Source organism: Peromyscus californicus, unplaced genomic scaffold, assembly GCF_007827085.1.
Source record: "Peromyscus californicus insignis strain IS unplaced genomic scaffold, ASM782708v3 Scaffold_22__1_contigs__length_63687245, whole genome shotgun sequence".
NCBI lineage: Eukaryota > Metazoa > Chordata > Mammalia > Rodentia > Cricetidae > Peromyscus > Peromyscus californicus.
Genome location: NW_026294525.1, coordinates 9540575 through 9561939, shown reverse-complemented (window position 1 = coordinate 9561939; position 21365 = coordinate 9540575). Strand labels below are relative to the sequence as shown.

General features: G+C 48.1%; 1 protein-coding gene across 2 annotated transcripts in view; it reads left to right on the top strand.

Annotated features, from left to right (window-relative positions):
- Sytl3 (synaptotagmin like 3) overlaps positions 1 to 21365 on the top strand; it is a 58431-nt gene that overhangs the window by 25825 nt on the left and 11241 nt on the right. For both annotated transcript variants that reach the window (XM_052750875.1, XM_052750874.1), the window contains exons 4-10: positions 133 to 184; positions 1363 to 1432; positions 2931 to 3009; positions 6438 to 6562; positions 8906 to 9040; positions 16608 to 16786; positions 21074 to 21176. In XM_052750875.1, coding sequence (XP_052606835.1) covers positions 133 to 184; positions 1363 to 1432; positions 2931 to 3009; positions 6438 to 6562; positions 8906 to 9040; positions 16608 to 16786; positions 21074 to 21176 — 743 coding nt within the window. The remainder of the gene's footprint in view (positions 1 to 132; positions 185 to 1362; positions 1433 to 2930; positions 3010 to 6437; positions 6563 to 8905; positions 9041 to 16607; positions 16787 to 21073; positions 21177 to 21365) is intronic.

Here is a 21365-nt window from a genome sequence, read left to right as displayed (position 1 = left end):
GTCCCCGCCCCCAAAGGACCCCTTTCTAACACAAGAAGTAATATTAAAACCACCTCACCGCGTTGGTCCTGTGTTTGTGCCACCCACAGTGTGTTCTCAGTACTGACTGCCCTTGGCTCGTTTCTCCTCCAGGCAGGCACGAGACCGCTGGGGCGAAGCTCCTGCAATCTTATCAGAGGCTGAGGTGAGTACGGAAGGACAGAGTGTCCCACATCAGCAGGAGCTCAGAGGACATCATGAGTCCCTGACCTCTAGAGGTCACTGCTCGGACCACGACTTTTTTTTTTTTTTTTTTTTTTTTTTTAAAGTGTAAAGTTCTTGGAAAAGTTTGAGAAGAGCTTCCAAATGTTCATGAGGAACTTTCTAGCTATCCCATTTTTACACTCAATGTTTTTCTCCTCAGCTTCTCCTGAGATGCTGTAAAAAATTAAATACCACTTTGGATTGAGCGTCTGAGACATCCCAGACCATGCAGTTGACTTTATTTCCCTTCTGTGGCATCTTCCCTGTTGCCAGGCATCTACCTATTTGTGGGGAAAAAATACCTGTTGTCTGTGGACAGATGTTGACATCTTTACACAGAATTCTGAATCCCTGGCAGCCTTGGAGCAGCAGGACGCACACTCCGGTTCTGCTGAGTTCAGTGAACACCACAGACAGTTCCCACGGGCCTTTTTTTTTTTTTTTTGGCTCATGATGAAATTTATCCGGTCTTAAAACTTAGAGCTTCCCCTTCCTCTCCCTCCTCCCCCTCCTCCCCCTCCTCCCCTCCATCATCGTGCCCCTCCCTTCCTCCTCCTCTCCTTCCCTGGACAATAGCTTGTCATGTAGCCCTGTGGTCTGGTTATTGCTATGTAATCCTGGCTGGCTGTGAACATCAGGCAATCTTCTTGCCTTGGCCTACCCAGCACTGACGTTACAGGCATGTGACCACATCCACCTTTTATTTTATTTTCCCATTCCCCATTTGTTCTCCTTTTAGCTCACGCTTCCAGATTTTCTCCAAAGGTGTTTTTTTCTTTCACATGTTGGCTCTTCTGCTGGTGTGGTTTGTACTAAGCATACAAGAGTCCAGATAGGACTCCACATAAGAAGCCTGGTGGGTCCAAGAGAAGCTGAGTGGGGAGAGCCAGGGTCCCCTAGTGGCTTCAGAATGTGATGGAGACATCGTGTTCCTACCGAGACACCAGCATGCAGCTCCCGCTCAGAGAAGCAGGGCTAAGCCGTGCTGCTGGGTCATTTTCTTTGAAAGGAAATTAGACTCAAACAAAGCTAAGAGCTTGAATGGTACACTCACGTTTGTAGATATGTAAACTAGTAACTTGCATAGTTCTAACCTATCATTGTGTCTCTTCTTGGCAGCAAAATCTCTGTGGTCCCTCCTACGCCACCACCTCTCAGTGAGAGTCAGAGCCACGGCAGCCCTGGCAGGGTAACTTGTCTCTCTGTGGGTCCCTGGATGGGAAGTGGGGAAGGCAGGCCAGCTGAGGATGCTGGAGAGTTAGGCCGACAGATTTGACTTTCCTGGAGCTGGAGCTGGAGCTGGACAGGTGGATTCCTTTTTATTCCATTGCCAGGGACCATCTGCAGCCTCAGCCGGCTCCTTCTGCTTGTACCCTGAGACATCTTGTCCTGACTCTTGTCCCCAGCTTCCATCCCTGACTCTGTACTGTGCCTTTAGGTGTGTGTGGGTCTGACATGTGTAGAGAGCAGGTTGTGTGGGGGTGTGTGACTGATGTGCCCGTGGGAATGAGTCAATGTTGTTTGCAGGCTCTAGGGGGACCAGAACCATTTCTGTCCAAAGAATTTAGCTGTGTGACCTCAGAGTTACCTTGGTTTTCCACCTAGGAAGTGGAAATAATTCTTTGACTTGTCTCCCATGCAGGATAATGCGTCTGTGTGCTTGGAAACTGCCGTGCCACGGAGTTGTATGGCATTGATTGTCTTCATCAATCTGTGCATTAAGGGGAACAATTATGTCTTACATGGGGAAAATATACATGTCTGTTTGAGAGATGAAAACATGTTCATTGTTTCCCGAGTTCAAAGAACCTCACAATTCTACTCTATTTTCTCCCGTGATTGTGTTCTGAGGACATATTTTCGGTGAATGGATGGGCACTGGAAGGGTGGATAGATAGATCGGAGGCTAGATGGGTAGTTGGCCGGGTAGATAGTTGTATGGGTTGATGAAGTGGGCAAGTGAATGGATAGTGAGTAGGTGGACAAATGGATAGTCAGTGAGTGGGTAGAAGGATAGGTGGTCTCTGGATGCATGCATTGTTGGATGGGTGAGTGGAATGGTGAGGCAGGTGCATAGACAAGTGGAAACTAGATGGATGGGTGGATAGATGGATAGACATTGGACGAATGGATATGGTAGATAGACGAGTAGATAGATGAGCGGGTAGGCAGATACAGATAGATAAATAAGTAGCAGCTTCATGGGGAGTAGCCAATGAGTGGGTAGATGGATGGATGAGACCTGAACAAAGCTGCTGTTTTTCCCCTTCCTATGTTCCCTTTTGGAAGCGAGAGCTCTGTGTTTCCAGGCTAGTCACCTGCATTCTGTTCCTTCTACGTCGGATTTGTGTAAAGCTAGGGGAGGAAGGAGGTCAAACAAGCAATAATTAGCCGAGTACCATCTTTGAGCCAATGAAATGTCAGTCATTACGTCTAAGAGGTGGTGGTTATCTTGTGAACTACCTGTCGATAATGCTCCATCCTTTAATGAGGCTGCAAAACACAGAGGGAAATGGCTGAGTGCCAGGGATGCCTCCTTCCTGGGGGCTGTGCCCTATCCCTCCAGACACGCACACTTGTACCCACACCGGCACACCTTCCCACCCCTTCCCGCCTGCAGTGTTTGGGGGCTGGCAGCCCGGAGGCAGAGGTGGGTCTCACAGCTCATTGTCTCCTGTCTGTTTTAGTTACAGGAACTTGGTCACTTCAGAGGATTTAACAAGTCCGTGGAGAACTTGTTTCTGTCGGTCACCACCCAGATGAAAAGTAAGTGACGTTTCAGAAGTTGCTCTTCCGCCCTGCCCCGTGCAGGCCAGCCCAGGCAGCCCCAGATGGGAAAGACCACGGCTCAGTGGAGCAGCCTCTGGCTCCTTGTGGAGGGAGGGCAGGCGCCATTTCAGTCTATCAGCCTCGCTCTGACTCCTGCTTGTCCTGCCCAAACCTGCCCAGCTCAGCAGCACAAAGGATTCCAAAGGAAGGAAAACAAAACAGGAACATACCTTGCAATGAATCCCAAAGCCTGGCCTTTCTGGCTGGCGGAGCCCAGGATCTTCCCCCTATCCGTTCTTCTCCCCTCTCCGGTAAACTTTTCCACAGGTGGCAGTAATGTCCCAGTCGCGGGTGCAGTTAGCCCTGCCCTGCCCTGGCTTGGTACCCCATCTCTTTCAGCGTTCCCTCCGTTCAGACACGCTTTACCTGTTTCTGCTTCTTGCACCTCCTAAGATATCAGACCCGGGCAGTGACAGAGCACGTCCAAATGGACCTGGGGCACACATTTCTTTCTCTACTCCTTTCTTTCATCTTCCATTTACTGCCTCCTTTCTGCCTGTGATGGTCTCATTGTTATTGGCTCTGAGCCAACAGTACGGCTGAATTTAAATTAGTCGTCTGTATTCCACACAAGCCCCGCTGGCACACAGACCATTGCCATGAGGCCCTGCTCTTCCCATCAGCGGTGGGCTGTCCTGGGTCTCTCTCAGGAGGAGGAAATGGCTGACTTCCATGGGCCTCTTGGCGCCTCTGCGGACATCAGCCTGGCTGTGACAGTGGTCTGTTCTCTGCAAGGCCGCTGCTGGTCCCATGGTCCCACAGCATCCTTCGAAATCAGACCCCTCCCCAAGTCCACGTGGCTTCCGAGAATTCTCCATCACTGCAGAAACACAGCTCTCATTTCAAAGGAAATAAGAGAGAGCTTGTTCTGGAGACAAAGATGAACAGCTCAGGTTACCCCAAATCCCACAGTCAAATGCAGCAAAAGTGTCATGGAAATTTTGTGGTAGTAATACCAGGAAAGTCATAAATCAAGAACCCTTTTCAAATTCATCGGTAGAAGCATCAAAGAGCTGGATTACGGCAAACTGGGGAAGTTTCTGTCAGAGGCCTCAGATGTTACCTGATGACATTCTTAGCCTTTGGGTTGAGGGAAGGAGTTTGTTTATATTTTCCAAAAGGATTTACCTAATAGTCACATGAGGACAGATGTTAGGTCACACACAGGGGTAGGCAGTGCATGGCTATTAGGGGAACTAAAGATAGCCCAAGATAATCTGGCTCTGAACCTGCAACATTCCAACTCTCTACAGACATTCTAATCAATCAGCTTTGCAGAACCTTTAACACAGGTGAACTTCTTTCTGGAAATTCTAGTCCACTCCCTCATGCCAAGGCTTCTGTGGAATCGGTGCCTCAGAATTAATCCCAACACTGAGATTCCTCAGCCACGCAAATCCAAAGAGGCAGGATACCTGTGCCACAGCACACTTGCCCTCCATGCAAGTATCCCTGAATGCAGAGGTGCACCTGGTGTAGCCTTGTCTCCACCCCTGCCCTGAGTTGTCTGTGTAGACAGCAAGAGCTAATCTTCGGATGGGGTGCAGGTAGCCGCTGTCCTCAGATAGGGGAGTCAACGGCAACCTGCAGCCTCTGTCCTCGGCCTGCCATCAGCCACAGGCAGAGACAGCCAGCGCCACCTGTCTGGGGCCTAGGAATGGATGTGTAGCGTTTGTCGGTGCTGATTCCCATTTCTTCATTTTGATTTTTTGTTTTCCTCAGAAGTGGGTACAGAGGAAAGAGCAACCTTGGGGGTGAGAAAGGTGAATTAGTGCCTGGGGTCCTCGGGAGGGGCTTGGGAAGGGCCCAGAGCAATTCTACTGACCAGGGACCCAGGATGCTAAAGTTGGTTTGGAACCACAGGATTTGAGAATGATGACCCAGAGTGGTACCCTCTGTCTGCCAATGTTGTTTCAAGCACCTGGAGGAAAGAGATTCCAGGCCTATATAAGACCCCCTTAGCAGACGAAGATGGGGTTGATTTGGGAGCAATCTGTGTTTCTGCTTCTTCAGCCCCATCCCACCCCCACCAATGTAGAAAGCCACTTGTCAGAACCCCAAACTTCTCAGGTTCTCTTGTCCTGGAGCCATAACCTTGAAATGGACCACATAGGCGCAGTCCCAAGGTAGTGTGAACAGACAGATGGCAGACAGCTTCGACTAATGGCCAGACAGGGGAGCCTTCACATCCAGGCTGCTGCGGGATGGCCGTCATTGAGGATCTCCGCCATGTGCTAGTCATCTCCAGTTGCTGACATCAACTGATGCCCGCCCCCCCCCCCCCCCAGATACTTCTGGATGGTAGACCTGAGAATGCTGGGGTGGTGTGGCCCTCAGAAAAGAGCAACTAGGAAGCGAGACTGAAAAACTGGGTGCCCTGGGCTTGGGAAGCAGGTCAGGGACCTCGATGTCGAGGAAAGGAGACCTCCCAGGCTCTCCCTGCACAGTGCAGATACTAGGCAGCCGGCAGGCAATAGAAGCATGGGATATCTCCATGCATGGACCAGCGGACAGAGGGATGATGTGGAGCACATGAGTTCCCAAGGGACTTCTGCAAGAGCACAGCTGGAGTGAGCTACACCCTAGATGCCAGAGAATCATACAGTCGGTGATCTCACAAGTAACTTTAATATTCACAATCTGTCTTAACAATCTGAACGTCGTGTTAAATGAAATGCAGAGTTAAAGTTAATGTCACCTGTTAACGTGGTTAAGGAGATATTTTAGAATAACACAGGTAATTCACATTTCTAGAGAGTGCGGTGCAGCAGTGAAGAGAGCTGAGGGGGACCTCTGGGGGTGGGGGGCTGGATTGAGGAGGAGTCTGGATGAAATACAGAGCTTTCACTTACATGGGGTTCCCTCCCTCACACTTTGTTCACTGTTATTTTAATGTGTGTCTCAAGCCAGTTCCTCATCCAGCACAGCCCACAGAAGCCGAAAGCTTGGACCCTATTGTGCCGAGAAATCCAAATAAGTGGTCTTTCCAAGGCATAGTTATTAAAGCAGCCATGGAGCCGTCTCAACCCTTACTCCCTTCCAGCAGTCACAGGAGGATGCTGGTCAATAGCTCAGGGCAGGTGGTTGATTGTATGGATGGCCTGGGGGGCAGGGAAGCTGGGTGGGAAGTTCCCTTTGAGTCCCACCCTGACAGTGACTGCCCACAGAGGCATGGGGCCAGTGTGGACCTCTGGAGGGTCTAGCCTTTCCTCTTCCCTGCCTCTGGCATACAGCCACACCTTTGTTCTACCGTGGACCCTTCACCCCTGCCTGGTCACCTTTTTCGTCTTTCTGACCCCTAGGATCTGTAAGTCTTGGCAACGTTCCGTGCTTCCCAAGGGTCACCCCTTGTCTTTGTCTTCCAGAGCTCTCCAAGTCCCAGAATGACATGACTTCTGAGAAGCATCTTCTGGCTATGGATCCCAGGCAGTGTGTGGTCCACACGGAGAGGCGGAGCCAGTCAGACACAGCCGTCAATGTCACCTCCAGGGTAGGCACTGAGGCCTGCTGGGCCTCCCCACCCGCCACCCGCCACCCGCATGTCATCTTTTCTGAGTTTTCTGACCTGTTTTCCTCTGCACTTATTTGTCATTTGATAGAAAACCTTAATCAGCCAGGAAAACCTAATTATATATAATCCGTATTCAGGCACACCTCTGTCTCCAAAAAAAAAAGTTTACATTGTGATTCACAACAGTAGCAAAACTACAGTTATGAAGTAACAATGAAAATAATTTTAGGGTGGTGGGGGTCACCACAACGGGAGGAACTGTGTTAAAGGGTCACAGCATTCGGAAGGTTGAGAACCATTGCTCTAGAAATTTCAAGATCGGCCTCCATCTGCTGATCATCCTGCGTCCAGGATGCCCCTTGGTAAAATAAAAAATAGTAGGAATCTCCATTTGCCCAGCGTGGAGCTCCTGTATGCAGCCAGAGAGACAAGGAAGCCTCTAACTTGCCGTCTGGGTCACCTAGATAGATCTCTAAACTTCAGCATTTGTTATGATGTGTTAGACTCTGTACAGAGAGCTTTGCACAGACTACCAACCCAACAAGATGGGTATTAAAAGTAGCCCTGTTTTACACTGAGGGATATATGATGGCTTAGAGAGGTTAGGACCTATGCCCACAGGTACATACCTGGAGATGGGAATCCTATGTTTGAACTGGTCCCATCTTGGTCTGGAGGCTGAACTCTGGAGTTGTGAGTTGTGGCTGGAGGAGAGCCACTGGGCTCTTGATGAGGTGAGACTTCTACATCACTGAGTGAGGACTGGGTATGAGGTGTAGACTCCTACATCACTGAGTCCTCACTGGGCATGATATTTGGGGTCTCTGATGCCTTTCTATTGAGCCTCTGGTAATAAGCAGTTGCTGATGCTGACAGTTTTCCAATGACTTGTGTCTCAAACATTTGAGATATACTCAGGAGGGCTTTGGAATTCCCAAGTGCGAATGTATCTGCTCACAGTGGCTCCCTGGAGTCAACCTCTTTTCTTCAAGGGGGCAGATGGGGGCTGGCATAAGGTCCACTTCTGAAGGACTTTGTTCTGGGCAGGTGGTGCCTTGGTTGCCTGCTGTATCACAGAATAGACTTACTCCCACAACCATGGTCAAAAACCTGAGCTTTACTCAGAAGCCAACCAACACGTCCAGCAGCTCACAGCTCAGGAACGACGGTGCCGGGAGCAGAACCTGGGTTTAGATGTTGCTAATTTCCAGGTTGCTTCAGTTTCCCCTGTGAGGACAAGGGAAGGCCGGAAGGAGGAGGGCTCAAGGAAGGGAACCCCAGCAGCTCAGCACTTACCAGATCAGTCTGGTGGTGTCCCCCACTGAGGGCTGTCTGCATGCCCGGCATCATTCTCTGCAGAGGGGCCATGTTGGTATTTATCTTTAAAGCAGCTCTGTTGGATTCGTCCCCATGAAAGACGAGGACACTGGGGTAGAGAGCTGGCAGAGACCAGTGTGTTCAGAAGGAGGCGGCCAAGCCTACTTGGAGTGTTCCAGCCCCTCCCCCACTCCTGCCATGAGAGGTGCTGTCTTTTCACTTGGGGCGAAATGTGCCCCATGCAGGGTATCTCAGGTTCCCTCTGGCCTCACTCCTGGCATTCTGAATGTTGGTGTCACGTGGCATGTCCTTGGCATATCCCTCCCCTGCAGCATGAGTCCATGGGACAGAGCCTCCCAGGGAATCACAGTCCAGAGGTTGTCTGAGCTGTGAGGGTGGAGGGATCCAAGCAAGGAAGTGCAGGAGAGGCTGTGGATAGATGGCCCTGCCTGGGTAGACTCCGCTGCTTGGATGTCCTCTTGTGGCCACACTCTCAGCATGGCACAGCTGGGAACCTAGTTTATCAATTGTATTTTACTACAACTAATTTGGATTAAATCCATCCCCATGTTGTTAGTGGCTATTGAGAAGTACAGCTGTGACGTTATAGGAGAAATACTAATTATTAGCCAAAGAAAAAGAGAATAAATACAATTTAAAGATGCATTTTTCCCTTTATATGGGCATACCAGAAGTAAAATTGTTTGTCAATATGAAACTTTATTTCACATGACTGCATGCCACGATCATCATTAAAGCTAGAACTTAAATGTTTCAGCACTTCCTGTAACACAAAGCAGCCCACCTGTCAATGCTTGTGACTGTCCCTAATGACTCTGCCGGTGTGTGGGGTGTGTGCCTTGATCCAAACACAAGTGTGTCTTCCTACTCAGCCGGCAGAAGTTTGTGTGTGAGAAACATCACTTCGCAGATGAAGGCTGGGCTTGCTGGCCTCTTCAGTCACATGGGGATGTGGGCTATGATGTTTGTTTTTACCCTCTCCAGAAGGTCAGCTCGCCCGATATTCTGAAAGCGTTCCATCAAGAAGATCCCAAAGACTCTCCCAGCCCTGTTTTGAAGCAAGACACTCTCCCATCCAGTCCAACACGTAGCACTGTCTTCTCTGGAGGCCTGAGACATGTGAGTCTTGTCCCAGCATTCTTTAAGATATGTAATTTTCAAGACATCAACGACTAGAAATATAGTTCAGTAGTAGCACACAGGCATGGTATGTACACAGTACAACTCTGTTGAATCCCCAGCACCAGGGAAGAAAGCCAACCAGACATTATCCAGCTGGCCTGGTAGGTAAGGCCTGGTGTATTAGATAAGAATGGCCCCCATAGGCTCAGAATGCTTGGTCCTCAGTTGGTGGAACTGTTTGGGAAGGACTGGGAGGAGTGACTTTGTTGGAGAAGGTAGATCACTAGTGGCATTTCAGAAGCTCATCCCATTCCCAGTTAGCTCTTCCTCTGCTTCATGCTTGTGGATCAGATGTAAACTCTCAGCTGCTGCTCCAGCACTATGCCTGCCTGTCTGCTGCCATACTCCCCACGAATGATGGTCAAGGACTCACCCTCTGAAACCGTAAGCCCCCAATAAACTTTCTTCCGTAAGTTGCCTTGGCCATGGTGATAGCGATAGGAAAGTAGCTAAGACACAAGGGAAGGACTAGACTCTCGTCTTGTGGTCAACACGGGAGTGTGAGAGTGGAGCGTGGAGGTGATTTTCACGTAGATTTGGAGCTAGGGAAAGCCTCAAAATACGGTGAAGCCAGCTTTTCTGTTCACCTTTTTAAAAATGTTGTATTGTGGAGAACATTTTCTACCTTCAGAAAGTAACTGGTAATTAATTGTGCTGTTTTTTTGTCAACTTGACACAAACTGAAGTCATCTGGAAAGAGGGAACCCCAGCTGAGGAACTGCCTCCATCAGATTGGCTCATGGGCAAGTCTGTTGGGCATTTTCTTGATAACTGACTGGAGGAGGGCCCAGCCCTTTATGGGTGGTGTCACCCTTAGGTGGTGGTCCTGGGTTACATAAGAAAGTCGGCAGAGCAAGCCACAAGCCAGTAAGCAGTATCCCTCCATGGTCTCTGCTTCAGTTCCCATCTCCTGGTCCCTGCCTCGAGCTCCTGCCCTGGCCTTCTTTCATGATGGACTGTGACCTGTAAGCTGAATAGACCCTTTCCTCCCAAAGTTGCTTTAGGTCATGGTTTTTATCATAGCCTCAGAAAGCAGAGTAAGACAGTAACAGAATAATGGTGTGTGTCAAGGAAAAGTTTGGGTTGTTTTTTGTTTCTTTTTTGGTTTTTGATTTTTTTTCAAGACAGGGTTTCTCTGTGTAGTCCTGTCTGTCCTGGATCTCGCTCTGAAGACCTCGAACTTAGAGATCTGCCTGTCTCTGCCTCCCGAGAGCTGGGATTAAAGACATGTTGCTACCACCTCCAGCTTTAAGGAAAAGTTTTAAAGTTTGTTTTGTTTTGTTTGAGACCTGGTCTCTCTCTGTATGTAGCCCTGACTGGCTTGAAACTCACTCTGTAGACCACACTGGCCTGGAACTCAGAGAGATCTGCCTGGCTCTGCCTCCCAAGTGCTGGCATTAAAGGTATGTGCCACCATGTCCAGAGAAAACGTTTTAAAGTTTGATGGTCTCGTTTATCAAGATTTTCTTCTGTGGGTGTTCCTGTGGTTTGTATCTTCATGGGCTGTGGCGATAGTGTCCTGTATTCTAGAAGCTTTAATTAGATCTTCCTTTTCTGTTTTCATCTGTACTCTGACTTGTTTGGTATGATGCTCAGGTTGAGGCTAATTTTATGTGGTTATTTAGTCAATACAGCATTCCTTGTTTTTAAAAGGACTGTTTTTCCTCTAGTGACTAGATCATTTTGTCCCATCAAGTCTTATGAGCATGGTCCCTATTTTGGACTCTGTTCCCCTGGTCACTAGGCCTATACTGATGTAAGGACCACCTTGTCTTGTTTGTAGCTTTCCTTTAAGTTTTGAAGTGTAGGTGTTTCAATTTTATTCTTCTTTTTCAAATGGCTTCCTAGTATTTAAATCTGTTCTATTTCTAGACTGCATCTGTAGTCACCTATTCACTCAGCTACTAAACAAAACCTAACGCTACCCATGCCTAGAGTTTTGATGCGGAGACCTGAGGCCTCGATTAACAGTAGTTTTGATTGGTTCTATGTTGGCATCACAAAACACCACTGACTTGGTAATTTGAAAACGATAGTAGTTTACTTATGATTCTAGAAGATGGGATTCCAAGATCAAGACCATGGTAGACTCAATCTGTTCAGGGCCTATTTCCTGCTTGGTGGTGGGCATGGTCAAGCTGTGTGCTCACCTGGTGGAAGCGGTGAGGGAGCTCCCTTTGGCCTGTTTTCTAAGGATGCTAACCCCACTCATGAAGGCCCCACTCTCGTGACCTACTCATCTCGTATCATAGGTTTCAGAGCTTACATTTGAGGATAGCTTAACACCCAGGGCTGTTGATGTTGGAGAATAGAAAGATGAAAGGCAAGAGTGGTGTGATATATTGTACGGGGGACCCCCAGCTGGTTGGGCCAGGATATCCCATGTGTGAGGGAAAACATGCTGGTATGCTGGGCAGATGCAGTGGTGGGCAGCGGGCCAGACATGCCATGCGGGCATGGCAGTGGTTGACATAACAGGATGGAAAGCTGCTCACAACCCAGGCGCTGCATCCATGAGAGAAGAGAAGAGAGGAGAAGCAGAGATGTGCACACCCCATGGCAGGGAAGAAAGTGGGTGGAAGAGAGAGAGGAAGGGAGGGATTTTTCCTTAAAAATGAGGCTTTTACGTCAGGACGCAGGGCGGCACCAGATTTCAAGGGGCGGGTCAGAATATTAACATTCCTCCGTTTTGATTATTATAAAAAGGTGAGTTATGGAAGCAAGTAGGGGAACAAGGGCGCTAAATTCCCGAGGCTGCTTCAAGCTGACAAGGGGCGAAGTGGGGAGGGGGAACCGGGAGTCACGCATGGTGGAAGATCTCAGCAACGTTCCTTGAGGGAGCTGAGGAGGCAGGTTGCAGCAGTGGTGTTCCAGGAGCTTGTGGGGGAGATGGCATGCCAAATCTGGAGTATAGAAGCCATGGCATCTGCTGTTTATCTGGAGGTCAGGCAATGAAATGAGCTGGCAAGTTGGTTATACTGCCAGCATGCAGGGAGGATAGGTCTCCGGGCCCTGCCCACTCAAGCCTGAGAGTGGCAGCTGGGAAATGCGGGGCCAAGATCGGAGGACGTTCCTCGGCCCGTAAAACAATGCACGTCATCTCCCTGAAGATGGGCAAGGCTGGCTCTAGAACCTTCTTTTCTGGTGTGAATTCCTGTGGTGGGTTCAAGGCAGTGAGAGTGGCCTGAGGGCAGGGAGGCTCTGGAAAGGAGCCAGCAAGAGCCTGAGGTTGACTCAAAAGCACACTGATCCAGTAGAACAAAACCGAACTCACTTCCTAGAGAACCTGAGGGACTGAGTCTGCCCAGTTCCTGGCATCCCACTAGAGTTGGCTCCACGCTCCTCCATGGGCCAGAATCACGTTCTTACGGTTCCAGAGCCAACACATCTCTAAGAACACTTGAGATAGTCCATGGGTCCTGTACACCCTGCCCCCATCCTGCTTTGACCTCATCTGCTCCCCTAACACATTGTTCCCTCATCTCAACCACAGGGTCTTTCACTGGCTCTCAAGCCCCAGGACACAGACATTCCCAAACCACTCCCTACTTTTTTTGAAATTTTGTTCGGAAGCTCCTTCTCAGAGAGGCCCCTGTCTGTTCCCATTTCACTCACCTGCTCCAGGCTTATCATATGCTTAGCATCTTCTATCTGAGACCCACTTCTCTTATCTGCCTTTTATCAACTGTTAGTCCATTTCACAATCGACCAACCTGATTGTGTTGGGGTCGGGTGGTTTACTTGAGTCCTACAGGGCCTGCAGAACGTGGGGTCACCTAACCCAGGGAACCATAGACCATCAGATGTGACCCACAGCTTGTTGAGCACTTGTATGAACTCGTTTTATTTACTTGTTTCTTCTCCCTATAGCTGATCCCTGCTTGGAAACCCTTCAAGGATTAAGGTTGGGCAGAGGGAAATGGCTCAGTGGGTAAATCTATAATCCCGACGTCTCTAGTTCAAATCCCTGCAGCCCTATAAAAGTCAGATGCTGTAGCATGTGTGTAAGGATTCTGTATATGCGCAGCTCGGCGGGGGTGGTGGTGGGGTGGTGGTGTGTGTCTTGTCTGTCTGGCGCCTTATTACGTCATCAACGGGCGACTGCATCCCAGCCTAAAAGCCGGACATGCACCCCCCCCCATGCTCTCTGCCTCTCTCTGCGCCTCTTTCTGCATCTCTCTCTCTCTCTCTCTCTCTCTCTCTCTCTCTCTCTCTCTCTCTCTCTCTCTCTCTCTCTCCTTCTCCTAATAAAGCTCTAAAAGGTACCACTGGGTTCTGTTGTGACTGTGACCTTTCCAACGCCGACCAAACCAGCACCAGCCACCAGTGCCCTATACTCTTTCAATGTGTCTATAATCCCAACACCCCAAAGCTCAAGGCCAGTTAGCCTGGTATAAATATGGTGGGAAAGATGTTGCCTACCCTTCCTGGAGAAATTCTCAACTCTGAGAAACAAGGAGTTGGCTAGAAAACGCTTATGAAATCTCCACTTACACACAGAGATGGGGAATAAATAGAGACAATTATCCAACCTCCCAAGTAGTGGAATCAGGGCAAAATTTAAGCAAACTACTATTTTGGGATGATGTTAATAACGTCTAAAAAATGCCCTTGCCCAGAACAGCAGGCATCTGAAAACCACATGGCAAGTGGAAATTGTTACAGCTTCCCTGGAGGGCAACTGGAGGTATAGGCACATAGTCAAAAGCCTTGGGGTGTCTGCTTCTGCCACAGGCCTCGTGCATGCTGAACACGTCCCTCACCACTGAGCTACACTCCTGGCCCCGCAGGTACTCTTGAACAATCGAACAGACAGGATGTTGTCCCCCATGTGCATATATGGATGTCCCGGGCAGCGTTGCTTGTAATGGTTTTAATGCTGGAAATTTGGCAGCAACCAAACAGAAAATGCTCTGTGGTTCATAGGCACAGCAACCAAACAGAAAACGCGCCGTGGTTCATAGGCACACAGAATGCTTTAACTGTGTGCGCACCCGGTTAAGGCGTAGTATTTGGGAGGGGAGTTGATAGTACTAATGAAACCATGAAGGAAAATAAAGTTGATTAACAGGTAGTTTTGAAGCAGGCTGTACCTAGACAGGAAGGGCAGGGACTAACTAAAGGAGGGGCAGACAGGGCATTTCTGAGATCCTGGTGATGTTTTTCATTTGTGTGTGTGTGTGTGTGTGTGTGTGTGTGTGTGTGTGTGTGTGTGTGTGTGTGAGAGAGAGAGAGAGAGAACAGAGGCATGCACATGTCACATCATATATGTGTCAGCATCATCAAGCCACCTTGTTTGAGACAGGGTCTCTTGTTTCCACTGCTTACGCTTGGCTAGCTGGCCTGAGAACATCCAGGGATTCTCCTGTCTCTGCCTGTAGGATCACTGAGGTCATAGATGAGTTACCGAGTCCAGCTTTAGGTGGGTGGTAGGGTTACAAACCCAGGTCCTCGTGCTTGCGTGGCAGACACTTTAACTTGCTGAGCTATTGCCCCAGACCTAGTGTTCTTTTTCTTAACATGCGGGTGGGGATAGATGTTAACCTTGCAGTTATTTTTGAACTACTCTTGTGCATTACACGCGCTGTTTAAATACTGTATGCGTTTCACAGCCAGGAAGGAGACCAGAACAAAGGACAGGGTTCGCCCAGCTTGCAAAGGGGTCCAGAAGGTGCAGAGTTTTCAACAGACATGTACACTTTGGGCACTGCCCACAGGCCGGGGTTCTAAGCCCTTATGTTTTTATAACTGACTGAGGCAACACAGTCTGTTTTACAAATGAGGAAACTGAGGGAAAATGCTGGAGACGACACAGCCAGCAGGGCTCAGCCGGGGACGAAAGTCCGCCTATCGCTGGCGAACCCACTCTGTAGTACTTTTCCGTGTGTTCTTGGTTAACAGAATGTATTACTTAAAAAGAAAAACCATAGCTGTAGTTTTCCTAGTTTTTCTGCCTTTGTGATATAAACAGGCCCAGGATTCAGCTTGAGGTGATAGTAGGTAACCTCGTGACCTTCACGGGGTCCCTGACCACCTGTGGGTGGATGGTCTTTGTTTTGATCTGAGTTGCTTTTCTTTCGAAGGCCGTCAGCCCCATTGGCTCTGGCAGGAATCAGATCTAGCTTGCTCTTCTAGGCCAGGACTTTTTGATTGACTCCGGTTACTGCTCAAGTTTACAGCTTGCTCTGAAGTTCTGTTCCGGCTCCAGAGAAAACAGAACTGAGTCCCAGACAAGGAGCTGGTGGGAAGGTTATCAGCCACCTCCAAAGAATTTCGTGTGGAGGGCAAAGTACTTCTCCTGGGCTGAGTTCCAGGCAAAGGGCTCTTTGAGTTTTTTCCCAGTCCTGGGCATCGAACCTAGGGCCTTCTGCATTGTGGGCAAGGGCTTTATCGCTGGGCGACAGTCCCGGCACAAATTGCATTGTAATGACTAGAATTCTTGGGCTCTTCCTTTCCTTGCATTCCGCTGCCTCCTCCCTCTCCTAGGCAGCTCACTTCTTTTGCCAACCCCTCCCCACATCTTTTCCCCAGTCTTCCTTTTTCACCCTCGCTCATCCTCGCCGCCTCACCGTCAAGGCTGTCTTTGAACGTATACTGGTTTAAAGTTGTTTCCCAATCCAACTGTCACGTGGTTTGCCAGACGACATTTTTCTGAGCCCGGGGGTGGCGGCGCTGGCTGTTGGCATTAGTTAAGGCGGGTCCCAGGGCCTTTGAGTCGGTTTGGTTTTTATCTCTCTCTGCCAGTTACCGCTTTCTGCTGTAGACTTTCTTGGTTTTACGGTACGGGGGAGCCCGTTGGGTATCAGAAACAGAAGTTATTTAGGCTTCACTGTTTCTACAAAGTCAGTACTGACATGGACTACTCACAAATGGTGGCGGTTATTTAAGCAAATTTAACAGTGATACAATGACTTAATCTTTCAGGCACAGGCATCCTGGGATGCACACCTTCATGTAGCATTTATGCTTGGACTGCTCTAATATTTGAAGGCAATTTCATTTTTATTTTAGGTGCAAATGTAATGTATTGTTATCTTCGCATGGTGTAACTCTGAGGTCGGTATTATTGATCTCTGTTAGACTTGGACATAGCCAGTGAGTAGCAGCGTTAGCCCTGGAGTCAGTTGTCCCTGATTCTAGCCCCCACCACTTAGTCTCACTGTCTGCTGCTTCACACACACCATCCAGCCACGGATACCATCTGGTCCAAGACGTAAGTTTACAGAATGGCACATGAGCGAGTCCACTTCGCCCCAGTGACTCATGGTGAAGACTTTATTGCCAGGCAGAGACATAAGGAGGGACGGTCTGCTGAGGATGCCTCACCGCCTGAGGAGTCCCCCAGGTGGCAACTTGGGTTAGCAAAGTGCATGCTGGGGTGCGTGTATCAGCTTAACATGAGTCAGGATGCATGCTCTGTGTGAACTGTGATTGATCACGAGAGCAGAACTGGAAAGTATTTATTGACTGTGAGTTAATTTATTATGTCTGCCATTGATTCCAGGGAAGCTTAATTAGCATTAACAGCACCTGCACGGAGATGGGTAATTTTGACAATGCTAACGTCACTGGAGAAATAGAATTTGCCATTCATTACTGCTATCAAAGCCGTTCTTTAGAAATACACATCAAGACCTGTAAGAACCTGGCCTACGGAGAGGAGAAGAAGAGGAAGTGCAACCCGTAAGTTGTTGGGGTTTGTTTTGTTTTACTTGAAGTTCGGCATCAGGTAGCTGTGGTCCTTGGAAGTGTTGCTGATGCAAGGGTAAAGACAGGTCAATAGAAAATCAAAGTCTACCTTTATAGACCTTCACATATATGGGAATTTGGATGCCCAAGGAGCATTTAGACCATTTGAGTTGCTGTCAACAGACGGCTAGAGACTGGATGGGTAAGAGGCAACAGAAATTTATCCTCGCAGTTGCGGATGCTGGGAAGCCCGGGTGCTGACAGAGATGGTGTCTGGTGAGGGCCAGCTCCCTGGTCCACAGACAGACGTCTGTGCCTGTCATCCCAGGGGAGAAGCAGGGAAGGGCAGCTCTCTGAGGACTCCTGTATAAGAGCACAAATCCCATCCATGAGGGCCACCCTCACTCCTAACCACCTCCCAAAGGTCCCACCTCCAAATATCCTCACGTGGGAGTTAAGTTCCAACACAGGAGTTGAAATTTAGGGGCAACAACATTCAGTGCATGTCAAGGAGCTATAGCCAATCAGTGGGGAAAGGTGACCTTCAGTAAAGGGTGTTGGAAGTTTGGTTTCATACAGGAAACACAAAATTAACATCTTCCTTCACACAATTCATAAATAACTTTTTTTGAAGATCTATTTTATTTTATGTGTATGGATGCTTTGTGTGCATGTATGTATGTGCACCCCGGGTGTGCAGCGCCCATGTGTCTTAATTACTTTTCTATCGCTGTGATAAAACACTGTGACCAAGGAATCTTAGAGTTTCAGAGAGTTAGAGTCAATGATGGAGAAGTAAGGGAACAGCTGAGAGCTCACATATTGACCCCCATCCACAAGGCAGAAAGGGAGGGAGAGTCTGACTGACTGAGATTGGGATTGGCACAAGTCTTTGGAAAACTCAAAGCCTGCCCCCAGTGACACAGCTCCTCCAACACAGCCACACCTCCTAGTCCTTCCCAAACAGTGCCACCACTGGGGACCGAGTATTCAAACATATGAGCCTATGAGGCGGGCCCATTCATTCATTCACACCAGAAAGGAGTGTTGGATCCCATAGAACTGGAGTTACACTCACTATGTGGGTGCTGGGAACTGAACCCTGCTGCAAGGGTTCTTAACCTCTGAGCTGTCTCTCCAACCTCTCATAAAGTAACTTTTAAACTTTTTCCCACTGATATAAAAAGAAATATCACTATTATTTAGAGGTGACAACCAGATGGCTCAGAGGTTAAGAGCACTGACTGCTCTTCCAGAGGTTCTGAGTTCAAATCCCAGCAACCACATGGGGGCTCACAACCATCTGCAATGAAATCTGGTGCCCTCTTCTGGCCTGCAGTCATACATGCTGTATACATAATAAATAAATGAATCTTTAGAGGTGACAACTAACTGAAATGAGCAAAGGTTCCCATAGAGGCATTAGACACCTGGGTTTCCCCTGTGGTGAACTTTCTGTTCATGTCTTTGGCCCATGTTTTTATTATTATTATTATTATTATTATTATTATTATTACTCTGTGTGTGTGTGTGTGTGTGTGTGTGTGTGTGTGTGTGTGTGTACACATGCATGCAGGAGCCTGTGTGTATGAAGCTAGAGATTGATGCAGGGCCCCATGCAAAGGATACCCTCTCTCATTGAGCTTATACCTTCAGTCCATCTCCAGCCCTGGGGAATTTGTTTCTGGGTGCAAAGGATTAGGCCTCAGCCCTTGTGCATGCCAGACACAAACTCCACTGCTGAGCTAGACCTCAGCCATAGGGAAATGGCTTAAAGCCATATTTCAAATAGACTGGATCCCCTGTTTAAAATAGGGTTTGAAAGTTCTGCATCTGTTATGTATTTTTTTTTTTTTTACATCACTTATTCTAGCTATTGCTTCTTTTCGGGGTTATTTGTGATGCCTTTTCTTGGGGAAAATTTGGTGTGATAAATTTTCCAAGCCTTTCCTTTTTTTTTTTTTTTTTTCCGAGACAGGATTTCTCTGTGTAGTTTTGGTGCCTGTCCTGGATCTCGCTCTGTAGCCCAGGCTGGCCTCAAACTCACAGAGATCCGCCTGGCTCTGCCTCCCAAGTGCTGGGATTAAAGGCGTGCGGCACCACAGACCGCTCCAAGCCTTTCCTTTTAAGGCCCTGCTTCTGAGGGCAGGACTCAGGCAGAGCATGGGCTTTGAATGTGCAAGCCCCTGCTGTGATTGTAATTGCCAGCACTACAAGGAAAAGATAGAAAGAAAACTAAAACAAACAAAACAAAAAAGCAAAATATATATGTGGGAGACTGAGACAGGAGGCCGTCTGAGTCCAGGCCAGCGTAGGTTACAAGAGCGACTTCTGGGACAGGCTGGACTATGTACACGATCCTATTTCAAATAAACAAACAAACAAGCAATCTCTCTAGCAACAACAGGTTCTTAAAAATCTGCTTTTTTGTGTGTATAGAATTCCCATGCCACTTGGAAATTATGTCCACATGGACATATTTCTATTTTCTTCATATATATGTGTGTGTGATATATATGAACATCATATATATTCACCTTAGTTCACCTCATATTAGAAGCAGAAGAATTGGTTTTCTGGTATGGCTTAAGGCAAGGCCTTTCCCCCTCCAAACTGTTTCAATTACTAACTCTCACAAGTGATAGTAGGGAAAGCAATGGATTGACGAGCTAATCAAACTCTTCTCCACTCTAAAGCCGTCAATAGCTCCTCAGTTCTGCCTACCTCATCAAAATTGCTATACAAGTTTCTATAGCAATTACAATTTTCCATAAAGATCCTCTTAGTGTCTGGTCTCAGCTTCTGTTCCTCTGAGGACACCATAGTCCCAGGGATCTGGAATAGTCCTGGTTCCCAAAACACCCCCTGACTCTTACACTTCAAAATTTAGTTAAAGCAATGTTTATGTATACAAAGAAGAAAGACTGAAAATTAATTATTTAAAACTTAACCATAAAGTACTAGAGAAAGACTAAAATACTTCTTTTAATTGTTGTTGGCTGTCCTGGAACTTGCTCTGTAGACCAGGCTGGTCTTGAATTCACAGAGAAATGCCTGCCTCTGCCTCCCAAGTGCTGGGGTTAAAGGCGTGAGCCACCAAGCCAGGCTTCCAAACAGTCCCTTTTATTTTAAAGAGATTGGATTGGCCTGCTCTATTAAAGTTGACAGCATGCATACAGGCTGGGGATGCAGTTAGCATATATGCTGTCATTTCTGGTTTGTGACCACTGCAAGTGTATATCAGGACTGTAGACTTTAACAGCAGCAACTGAGACATAAGGAATCTTTCGAGGCTAATGACTTGTGATAATTAATCCAGTTCAGTGACATAGAGGAAAAGGGAGGAATCAGAGTGCCATATGCAGGGGGATGAATCTCAAATGTGTGCTAATGAGGGGAAAAGTGAGTTATAGAAGGATGTAGATGAGCAGTTCTCCTTACATGGGTTCAAAGGCAGGATCTTTTGTTGGAAAGAGTATCGTCTTTGAGGTCTCTGAGCCAAAAGCTAAGTGTGAGTCAGTTTCTATTTTCTTCCTTAGTTCTGAGGGCTCAGGGTAGCAATGGGTGGAAGTGGAAAGAGGGGGCTTGGCGCGTACTTGGAACATCTTGTTCCCGTCATCATCAAATGGGAGATGAGGAACGGGGACAGGTTCTAGAAGTAGGGGGGAGTGAGGTCAAGGTTACCCGCAGTCTTAGGAGCATTCAGCAGGGTTACATGCTCAACACTCGACCAAAGCTGTGCGAGTCAGGAGTTACTCCCACGGCACTGATTGCTCAAGTTGTGGGCTACAGGGGGATGTCTCGGTCGGTAAAGTGCTTGCTCTGCAAGTGTGAGTTTGGATCCCAACAACATCTACGTAAAAAACTGTGCATGGTACTGCATATCAGTCATCTCAGTGATGCGGAAGCAGAGATGGGAGGAGCCCTGGGGCTTGCAGACCAGACAGCCTAGCCTAACTGAGGAGCTCTAGGTTCAACAGAAGACTGTGTGTTGTTAATAATAATAATAATAATAATAATAAGGTTGAGGGCAATTAAAGAAGATATCAAACATCAGCCTTTGGCCTTGATGTGAAGGTGCATACATGTACATGTTTGTACACACACACACACACACACACACACACACACACTACTCAAGTCAGAATGCAAATCTTGCCTGTCAACTCATGCTCCAGCAGGGAAGCAGGGCAAGAAACCATTGATGCTGCACTGTACTGCTCTGAGCTCTGTTTACCCCATGTTGAGTTCTCTCCTTGTTCTTCTGCCTCTGCCCACTAGGTATGTCAAGACCTACCTGCTGCCGGACAAGTCCTCCCAGGGAAAACGCAAGACGCAAGTCCAGAAGAACACTCTGGACCCGACTTTCGAGGAAACCTTGAAGGTACTTGCCCAGCCAGACATTCCCAAGTCTTTCCTATCCCAGGCTGGGTCTAGGGTCAGAGGTCAGCGTGCCTCTTTGAAACTCCAGAGTCAGTTAAATATAAATGTAGACACTGATACGTTTCTTCATGGCTCTGTCAATCAGTGCCGAGCTGATAGAAGGCAGACGTCAGCCTTTGACTCTGCCAGA